Consider the following 11,173-nt stretch of genomic DNA (forward strand, 5'->3'; position numbering starts at 1 on the left):
AATACTATTGTGTTATGATCATCAAACTTTCTGAGACTAGAACTTAATTATTCCAACTGCTAAGAAAGGATAATTATACAATAATTATAATCATTGTAGAGGTGCTAGTTATTGCTATGGTGGCAATCATATTATAATATATAAATGTATCAAATTAACACGTTGTACTTTAAATTTGTACAATGGTATACGTCAAATATCCTCTAATTAAGAAAACCTCAATAATAAGAAAACAAACTCGGTCAAAAAATGGGCTAAAGACCTTCAGAGACACCTCACCAAAGAAGATAAAAAGATGGCAAATAAGCACATGAAAAGATGCTCCATATCACACGTCATCAGGGAAATGTAAAGTAAAACGACAGTGAGACCCCACTGCACACCCACTGGAATGGCCCAAATCCAGACACTCACACCACCTAATACTGGGAGGACGTGGAGCCACAGGAACTCTCACTCACTGCTGGTGGGAATCAAATGGTGCAGCCGCTCTGGAGGGCCGTTTGGTGGTTTCTACCAAAACTAAGCATATTCTTACCATATCATGCTCCTCAGTATTCACCCAACAGAGTTGAAAACCCATGTCTACATGGATGTTTATAGCAGCTCTATTCCTAATCGCCAGACCTTGGACACAATGAAGATGCCCTTCAGTAAGTGATGGATAAACTGTGGTCCATCCAGACAGTGGGATATTATTCAGCACTAAACCTAAGTGAGATGTGAAGCCATGAAAAGACAGGAAAGAACATGAAATGCATATAACTACGTGAGAGAAGCCAATCTGAAAAGGCCGCATACTGTATGATTCCAACTCTATGACATTCTGGAAAAGGCACAACTATGGGGACAGTAAAAATACGTGTTTGCCGGGGTGAGGAGCGGGGGTGTTTGCGAGGTGGGAGGGAGGTGAATAGGCAGAGCACAGAGGTTTTCAGGGCAGTGAAACCACTCTGTATGTCACTATAATTATGGATTCATGTCATAATACATTTGTCCAAACCCACAGAGCATACAACACCAAGGGGGAATCCTAGGCTAAGCTATGGACTTTGCGTGACTCTGATGTGTCCATGTAGGTTCGTCCTTGGTAAAAAATGTACTGTTCTGAGCGACATTGATAATGAGGGAAGCTGTGCACGTGTAGGTGAGGGGCAGGCGATGAATCGGAAATCTCTGGACCTTCTTCTCAATTCCATTGTAAATCTAAAACCTCTCTCAAAAAATAGCCTTAACAAAACAAAACAAAACAAAAAAAGTAAACCATTATTAATTTAGAACGTTGTCAGAGTTATCCCCATATGAAGATTGGCCATTTGTGTTTCCTGTTCCACAGGAAACAGAGGAATCTATCATCGCAAGCCTCCCTGGGGTGGCACATCACCCACAGGTCTTGTATCTGTGCCGCAGACCAGAATGGATGCACATGTCACTGTGCCATTAACAAATGCAACGATGAAAGATTACTAGTGTATCCTCTGCCCCAGGCATTCTGGGAAGTTCTGGGGTTGCCAGTCGACGGTACACTCAGCAGATACGGTGCCGTGGGACACACAGCACTCATTTATCCTTCCACGATACTGCAGTTTTTCTTTCCTAAAATCTGGGTATGTTCACGGGCGTTTGCTGCACACGTGAACGTTGTGATCATTCTGGAATGGAGGGGGTGCAAACCGAAAACCAGGATTTCTTTAGAAAAGTAATCTCAAGAATTATTCACTCTGGAAAAGCAGGGAATAAGATTTTGATAGTTTGTGCCCAGATCACTTGTGATTGTTTTCAAGTAAAGTGGCCCCTTTTAGTTCTGGATAAATTTAGAGCTTAGAATATAATTTAGGAAATGAATAAATATTCTCAGTATGAGGAGTATATTTTGCAAAGGGGCCTATTTTTTAAGGAGTTTGTGGAAATCAAGTATCTATGTTCTCATCAAGGGGTTGGAAGAGTGAGGTTAAATTATTACTTATCAATTAAATCTATAGTCCAGATGCCTGGTGGATTAATTGAATTTACTTTTGCTTCTTTATTCATGCAAAACATTTTAAATGAGAAACCTGGGGTACTTTAAAATGCCATTAGTTATTTTGTTTTACTTGCCAGGTAATTCCTGAGACAGTGCTGTCCAAAAGAGCCTTTGCAATTACTTAAGAATCTCCAAGGTAAGTCATACATTTCTGTTTAAAGTAACCACAGAACTGTAATTGTAATAGAAAGTCCAGAAAAAGGGATCAAAGTTCATCTTAAGATAATTATCCTCCGCTACACTGGGGTAAATATGTATGAAAATAATAGGGGGAAATTCAATGCACTGAGTCTCAAACCATCAAAACAGGAATGTTTCAAATATTCTGTTCATAGTTAAAAATAATTTGTCATCTATGTCCAATGACCATTTGCCAGGGAGAACCAAAGTTGAGAGATTTCTATTATAAACATGAGTCAGAGGAAAAAATGCAGAGGCTGGTAGTGAAGGAAATGGTCTGATGTCATTCCCAATTGGTCATTCCTCAGATCACGTGTTTTGGGCACCTTTAAAAGGCAGTTATTTGGCCTGAAGACGGCAAAGCACCTTTTTGAAAGCTGCAGCTTCTTTCCCACCTTGAAGAATCATCCTAGAAAGCCCACAAAATGTGTGATGCATTTGTAGGTACCTGGAAACTTGTCTCCAGTGAAAACTTTGATGATTACATGAAAGAAGTGGGTAAGAAAATGCTTTGTGGGGAGCTGGATCTATGACTGTTTCTCTGGGGGCAAAAGGGGCTTGAAGCTGTTTTTCACACCGGAAGCCCTGGCCAGATATGAAATGCTGCTTTCCATACAGAGGTTATAAAAATAGCAAGTAAGAATCATTTGTTTGTAGAAACTTTCTAGACCAAAGTCACAAGTACAGGTGAACGATTACGAAAAAGGGTCTAAATGGAATTTTTATGGTGTATAGCAATAGCAAGATTTTGTTGGATTGCTAAACTTGGCTCTTTGCCTGCTTTTCTTTCATTCCCTCTTGCATATAAAATATGCAGTATTTATGTCCTAGCATGCAATAATTTCCATTTGAAATGGAAAGCATTATGCTTCTCATGTTCAATGTAATTTTTTTCAGTAAACATATGCCAACTAATTATTTTATTGTCTTAATGTCAATGGATTAAAAATGTGTGGTTGTGGTATGGGAGACAAAAAAAAAATCTTAATTTCAGAGAACTTGTTCCTTAAAGGGTTTAAATATTTCTTTGACTAGAAATTACGTGGGATGCTATAGAATTACTGAGTGATTTAAAAGGAGAATGTTACATATGTGATACACCCCCTGTCTGATAATGGAGGCTTCCAGGGTTTTAGATTCTGCTAACGTTGCTGAATCTAAAAATGTTTCCCACGTAATTAAGGAGGAAAAGCAAGGGTGTAGGAAGGCAGATTCTCACTCAGGCACCTTGTACCTTGAAAGCTCCTCTCCTCACAACCCCCATGCATGACCAAGTGGTATCTAGGGGAGCGAATCACAAAGGACTTTTTTCACAATATCTTTATTAGGGGATATGATTTAAGCCCTAAATTGCAAGACTTAACTTTCCCCTAAATCATGTAGCATGTTTTTGCTTGTGTGTAACCACTATTTTTCTTGTTTATAGACAAGAGGGAAATCAGGGACCTCAGCACGAGTGAGACCTAACTTTCTAGAATACCAGCTAGGTGTGGTTCTGTGACCTAATGTGTGCTGATATAGAAATGCCAGGATCTGAGGCGATGTAGCGATTGACTTTCAGAAATGCTTTACACTTTTAATATTTACAGTTAGATTCTTGTACCACTGCATTTTAAAATTCTAAATGACTGAAGATAAGGAAAAACATAAGATGCCTCCTGAAATTAGATGCTGTAATTAATGAACCATAAGCAGGTGTGGCCTTCAGCACTCAAATAAGGAAGGAATCAAACAAGTGGACAATGTGATGTCCAAGGTGGTCCACTCTGGGATGGCACTTGACATTGCATCCATCTCTATGCTGACTCACTCCATGCATCTGATGTTATATTTTGTAACAGAGCCAGGAATTGAAGCTACATATTATCTTCCCACTTGTGGCCACTTCTCAGACAGGGGGCGAGATCAGAGCCTTGGCATCATTTGTTTTGTACAATGTTTCTCACTCTGACCTCTTCTACATCTATATCTGATGGCTGAAAGTAGCATTTTAGTAAAAAAAGTAGCTGAGATTTATATTCGTGTGTTTTAAAAAAAAATCCAACACATCTATGACAGTCGTAAATTCTGTAGAACCTATGCCTTGAGAGCAAGTTACTGCTATATATTGTAAATTGTTCACCCCATACCTTTCACGAGAAAAATATATTCCTCTTCAAGAAAAAGAGGAGTTTGCAACTTAGGTGGTTGGCAATCAAAGTATTGATTTCTAAACTTACTAAAATGGTGATTTCTTAAGTTTTGAAGTTTTCACAATTGATTCCTAGACCCTCTTTAAACTTTCCTATAATTTATTGGGAGCAATATCCCCATTCTAAAATGCTGTGAATGTAGGAAACATTTGCCTTTGCAGAAGTTCAACAAAGTCTTCATTTCATCATGGAGTAATCTGGAAAAGCCAAATAAATGAGACTGGGCAGCAAATGCTATAAAAATGTGATTTTTGTACACCCAAACAGATGACTTTTTTTTAAGCTGGGTCACTCTATATTGGCACCCAAATCCTACTGAGAATTCTGTCTTTGACTGTGGATTAGATCATTTTTTTTTTAATCTAAGAAAAAAGGGTCACGGTGCCCCAAATATTTCATAAGTTGAGTAAAATGACAGCTGCTGCCCTCATGGTTGAGGTTGGCCAGAGAATTTGAGAGTGCAGTGACTTTTTAAAAAATATGTACCTCCCCGGAGACTTAACCGTTGTACATATTCTTGTTTAAAATTAACCATGAGTCTCCTGAGGAGCTGCATGTGAGGCCCTGAAGAGGAAATTTAAAGGATAAATCTACAGCTAGTTGGCCTTGTGTGTTTCTTTAAATATTGGCCTCCCTTACTTGTCTGCAGGAGCTGTGTAAGCGAGGTGATAAGGAAACTCACCAGTGGCTGTCCCTTTAACGCACACGCACACCCACCTACACAAACACACACGTACACACACATGTACACACACACATACACACACGTACACACACGCACACACATACACACATGTACACACATATACACATACACACACATACATACACGTACACACACATGTACGCACACCCCAGTTCTTTCTGAAAGGTGAGAGAGAACGTTGTACATGTGACGCTGTTTTCTTTCCCCCCCCGCAGGCGTGGGCTTTGCCACCAGGAAAGTGGCTGGCATGGCCAAACCCAATATGATCATCACGGTGAACGGAGATGTAATCACCATTAAGTCAGAAAGCACCTTTAAAAATACTGAGATTTCCTTCAAACTGGGCCAGGAATTTGACGAAGTCACTGCAGATGACAGGAAAGTGAAGGTGAGGACTAAGGAACCAGAGCAGGTAAAAGCGTGACTTTTACAGGACCGCGGCCTCCAAGAAGCCTTCTAGAGCTAACCCGTGTGGCTTTCCATATTTAGTCAGCAAATTTCACTCCTTTTTATAACGTTTTCCTTACTATTCAAAGAAAAAATTAACACAATTTATTTGCCGTACCATATACGACAGTAGGACAATGAAGTTTGCGAACTTTCCACTGTGCGCTTACCCTGTGGAAAGTTCGCCAACTTCATTGTCCGACTGTTGTGCGGGAGACCCTGCTCGCTGCGCCATTTGTCGTGCGGGGCGGCCTGCGGGGTCTCTGCTCCCGCTCCCCACAAGAGAACGCAGGATATGGTAAGGCCAAAAAGGAACACCCACGGAGCCACAGGTAGGGGAGTCATACCACTATATTCTCACTGGTGGCTGGATCCACACTGTCCGCAACTCGCCATCCTAACTGCAATCCGCTCTTGCCAGCTCAGCCACCATCTTCTTGCTAGCCCCCATTTTTTCTTTCTCTTTTTGCTAGCGTAGCCACAGCAGTTATATTAGTGGCCAATGGCTCACTGGTTACAGCTGACGGCCAACTAGCCACAGCTGATGGCCATGCAATCACAGTTGATGGCCATTTACTACCTGAGCCAGCACCTGTCTATGTGAGGCCGAGAGCCTGGAAACTTCTTTCTGGGGCTCTGCCCCCACACCAACATTTCGTGTATAGTATTTGAAATGGACCAAAGTAATATAATGTTAGAGAAATGTATAAAACAGTGGAAGAGAAAAGTGAAAATAAAAAGTCACCTATAGTAAGGCCATCTCAACACAAACTTAGCTATATTCCTTCACAATATTTTTTCGAATGCATGTTTGCATACTATTCTGACTACAACACGTATAAAACTTTGTATGCTGTTATTTTTGACACTCATTTATTTTCTTGTTGCAATCTAGTCTTGCAACTTAGAATTTCCAATGACCCCAAAATGTTCCTTCAAACGAAGGCAGTGTACTTTTCACTTTATTTCCCTCCACCCACTGTGTACAAATTGTAATCATTTTTTTTATCGCTCCCACAGAGCATCATAAACTTAGACGGAGGAGCCCTCGTACAGGTGCAGAAGTGGGATGGGAAATCAACCACCATAAAGAGAAAGCGAGTGGATGACAAGCTGGTGGTGGTGAGTACTTCTAGCTCCTAGATTCTACTGGTCGGCCATCTTACAATCCTTACTCTACCTAAAGAAACACAATTGCTCTCGCTTCTGTAGAACAAACAGCTGATTCTGTTGGGTTATTGTTCCACTCTGGCAATGGCCCTTCGTGCTTTAAGCTCAGCCCGGGCGTGCTGCCCACCAGGAAGCATTTCCTGACCCCTCTCAGCATGCACCAGCGTGTATGATGAATTTCTGTTTATATTTATCACTTCCCGTATGGACTGCAAGGTTCCTTGAGGGAAAAGCTTGTCTCGTCTGGGTCTTTATAGCTCCCTAACTTATTACAGTATTGGGTATATATAGGCGCCCAGAACAACTATCTTTCAAATGAATATTGTTTCCTTCAAACCAGTCGTTTAGTCCCTCGATTGACCAAGAATTTTTGTGTGTGTCTAGGAATGTGTCATGAAAGGCGTCACTTCTACCAGAGTTTATGAGCGAGCGTAAGCCAAGGGACACCGAGGTGGACTGAAGTTTGCATCGAACTGTGTGCCATTCGGTGGGATATACTGTTTCTAACATGAATTGTTGTTTTCCACTAATTAGCAAGCCACTAATTTTGTCACAAACTGATTTTATTCAATGTGGTCGTGTTGGTTAAATAAAATGTTTTAGAGTTAGAAGGTGATGTAATTAATGATTGATTTGCTGTGCCAGATAATTTCTTACTCACAATTCAGTGGAGGAAATAGAAAATTGTATCATCACTTTGTTTCTGGTATCAGTAATACAATTTTTAAAAATAATAACCCAAGGTAAACAATTCACATTCGTGAATTTTCCATGGTCTTAGGTAGGAGTTGATAAATATGTGTTATTACTCAATATGAAGTTCTCCTTTAGTGTATCTTTGGTCAAGAAAGTCTCAGAGACCTAAGGTAATTTTTAAAATACAGTAGTTCCCTCTTACCCACGGAGGATACATTCCAAGACCCCCTATGGATGCCTGATGCCACAGATAGTACTGAACCCTACATATGCTATGGTTTTTCCTATACGTACATCTGATACCCGAGATGGCAGCGGCGTGACTAACGGGTGGGGAGACACTGCACAAAGGGGGGAGTCACGTCCCCAGCAGGATAGAGTCGGAGGGTGGGAGATGTTGTCACGTTCCTCAGGACAGCACACAGTTTAAAATTTAGGAAGTGTTTATTTCTGGAATTTTCCTTTTTAATAATATCCTACTGCAGTTGACCTTGTATAACTGAAACCGTGGAATGTGAAACTATGGTTAAGGAGGGGACTACACACATCCCTCGGACATAGTGTGGGTTCCATGCCAGACCACCACCATAGAGCAAATATCACAAGAAAACGGGTCACAGGAGTATTTTCATTTCCTGGTGCATATAAAAATGATATCTACACATAATTGTAGTAGTCTAGTAAGTGTGCAATAGCATTGTCTGAGAAAACAATGCACACCCCTTAATTAAAAAAAAAACATTCTTTTTTTGCTAAAAAATGCTAACGAGCAAGTGAGCCGTAAGCGACATTGCAATCTTTTTGTTGGTCGAGGGTCTCGTCCTAGTAAGATCAAAGACCGCAGATCACAGATCACCATAACGCATACAACTATAATGAACTAGCTTGACGTATTGTGAGAATTACCAAAATGTGACACCAAGACGAGAAGTGAGCAAATGCTGTTGGAAAAATGGCGCTGATAGATTTGCTCAACACAGGGTAAGCATGAACCTTCAATGTGTAAAAACGGTATGTGTGAAATGCAATCAAAGGAGGGAAGCCTGTACCATTGTGGAATTGTTCACAGCCAGCTGCTCATGTTGCACCTGGGTACCTGCCTTTGAGTGATGAGAGAGAAGTAGAGTGCATGTTATAGAAAAAGATTCCTAACCTGAAAAGTTATTGGTAAACCAACCTATCTCCGGAATCTCCCAAGAATTAAGTGCAAATAAACCCGTAATTTTCACTCCAGAAAAGAGGCGACAGCCTTAGGAAGAGTCATGATGCATATGTGTCCCAGAGTGGTTTCCAAGTTCTTCTTTTCCTTACCAAGGGAACTTTTTATGCAAAGAAAATATTGCATATATTCTGGAACTTTTTACTCAAGTGAAATCGCCATAGAATTTCAGTATATAAAACAAGACAAAAATGGTGATGAGGCTTTCCAGGTAGGAGTGTGTGTGCGCGTGTGTGTGGTTTCTTCTTTCTCGTTGAAGATCCAAAGCTCCTCTACAGACGATCGCTGGCATTCCATGTACACACACTGGCATTTCCAAAACACATACTTACATTTTATACTAAGTCAAAATCTGTTTAACGACTGTGCTGCAGATGATATCATTGTGTTTACGACGCTTCTTTCAAAAATAAGTCCATTATGTTCTGAACACCTATTCTATGCATAACACCAGCATAGGGAGAGGCCGGAAGAGGTGGGCTAAGTTCCTGAGCATAAGAATTGAGCTAAAATGTGGAGGCAATTCAGTGTCCATCGACAGGTGAGTAGATTAACAACAACAAAATGTGGTCTGTTCATGCAATGGAATTAAGTGTTAAAAAGAAAGGAAATTCTGACACATGCTACAACATGGATGAACCTTGAGGACGTGCTAAGTGAAGTAAGACACACACATACACACACCAAACAACAATAGAAATACTGTGTGATTCCACTTATATGAGGTACAGAGAGTAGTCAAAATCATAGGGACAGAAAGTAGTTGTCAGGGGCTGGTGGAAAAGGAGAATGGGGAGTGAGTGTTTAATGGCCACAGTTTCAGTTTTGCAAGATGAAAAGAGTCCTGGAGCTGGATGGAGGTCAAGGCTTGCAGCAAAGTGAATGCACTTATTGCCACACAACTGTACACTTACACATAGTTAATTTTATGTTATGTCTATCATACCACACAAAAAAATTAGGAAAATATCGAATGTGGCTCCAGCTAAAATATTATAGGTACAGCAATAAATTATCAGACGCAGTGCTAAAAACTTTTGTATCTTCTGGTTTAAGTTTAACTTGACCACTGACCCTCCCCAGTGGAGAAGGTAATATCTCAAAATGAAAATGTGTTAAAAACTACTTAACATCGAATGTCAAGACAAAGTTAATATAGATAATGAGATACTGGAGAAGCATATGCAAATGAGATACTGGAGAAATAACCTTTGAAATAGTCCTGAAAACAAGAAGCATTACTGTACTGTTCTATATAACAAATTACTGTAGTCTAATTCCTGGACGAGATTCACAGTTAAGAACATTCTAACTTTACACATTGTTACTTGAGAAGATGGTTCGTTTGGTTTGTTTACACTCAAAGGCTAGTCGTGGTAGCAGCAGGCCATCCTTGGTTGAGTGGGGAGACTTGCGTGGTCGTCATGAGACCCTGAACACAGGTGAAGAGAGTGTGAGAACCCCCTTCCATCTGGCGACCAGAATGAAAGCCCTGTCACTCAAGCAGGTCAGGAGAGAACTTTGTCTCTAGTCATGGTCAGTTAAAAAAGCAGTGAACACAGTTTTTTCGTTTTGTTATTCATTCATCAAACATTTATGGAGCACCTACAATATGTCAGGCACTGCCTTAGGGATACAGATTGTGAGTAAGAAATATTCTCTTGGCTTGATACACTATTAATATAGCTCAGGGGGCAGCGGGAGGGTAACGAGGTGCAATACTTTCAGAAAAGTTCTCTAGTATACCTCTACTAAAGTAGAATTGTGTCACATAACAGGGACCAACTAGCTCTGACCCTGTGTCACAGAGGAGGAGACGTTTGCATTGGACCTGGGAAGGTGGGAGAGGCTGTGAGGCTGAGCACACGTGCCCAATATGCTATGTTGCATGTAAATCATTGCTTTGAGAGCCCAAATTCGTGATTCAGGTGAAGGTATTTACAAAGGCATGTTGATTACGAAGGCTTAAGCTGCAAGTCACAAAACCCTCAAACACAAAATTGGTTAAATAGTAATGGAATGCAGGAATTGACTAATAAAAATGCCAGAAATGAAGGGGACGTCAGGTCGCCCCCCTGGCTGCCCTGCCATCCTCAGTTGTGGCTTCATTTGAGTTGGTGACACCATGGGTTCACTCGTTCTAAATTTCATGCAAAAAGCTACCTGTGCAAGAGAAGCAAGACCATCCTTCTGGCTCTTTCTTAGGGTCAAGAACATTTTATAGAAGCCAGAAATTTGGCTCTCCCTCTTGTATCATGGGACAATTGAGTTTTGAAATGGGACAGAGGATTGATTTCTGAATCCATCAATGGCAGGGGAATTGGAACAGAATGGCTACAGTAATGGGTATTTGTCACACTAGCCCACTGACAAACACACACAGCCATGCATGGTTACATGTGCTATTGTCCAGAGGAGAGCGCATGCATGTCTAGAACCGTGAGGCAGGATCCAGTCACATGGTCTTCATTTGACCATCACCTCTGAGGACATTTTCAACTGCTAAGGCACTTATATTGAGCCTGGTCTCAGTTTCCTGA

General features: G+C 40.8%; 1 protein-coding gene and 1 long non-coding RNA gene across 3 annotated transcripts in view; one reads left to right on the forward strand and one right to left on the reverse strand.

The window, feature by feature from the left end:
* Positions 1 to 11,173, reverse strand: part of LOC109444181 (uncharacterized) — a 198,476-nt gene that overhangs the window by 15,914 nt on the left and 171,389 nt on the right. The gene's annotated exons all lie outside the window — the stretch shown is intronic.
* FABP4 (fatty acid binding protein 4) lies at positions 2,543 to 7,329 on the forward strand. Its single transcript, XM_019725366.2, has 4 exons — positions 2,543 to 2,701; positions 5,317 to 5,489; positions 6,569 to 6,670; positions 7,103 to 7,329. The coding sequence occupies exons 1-4, from the start codon at positions 2,629 to 2,631 to the stop codon at positions 7,151 to 7,153; spliced, it is 399 nt and encodes a 132-aa protein (XP_019580925.1). The 5' UTR covers positions 2,543 to 2,628; the 3' UTR covers positions 7,154 to 7,329.

This window comes from Rhinolophus sinicus, linkage group LG14 (genome assembly GCF_036562045.2).
Source record: "Rhinolophus sinicus isolate RSC01 linkage group LG14, ASM3656204v1, whole genome shotgun sequence".
In the NCBI taxonomy this organism is placed as follows: Eukaryota; Metazoa; Chordata; class Mammalia; order Chiroptera; family Rhinolophidae; genus Rhinolophus; species Rhinolophus sinicus.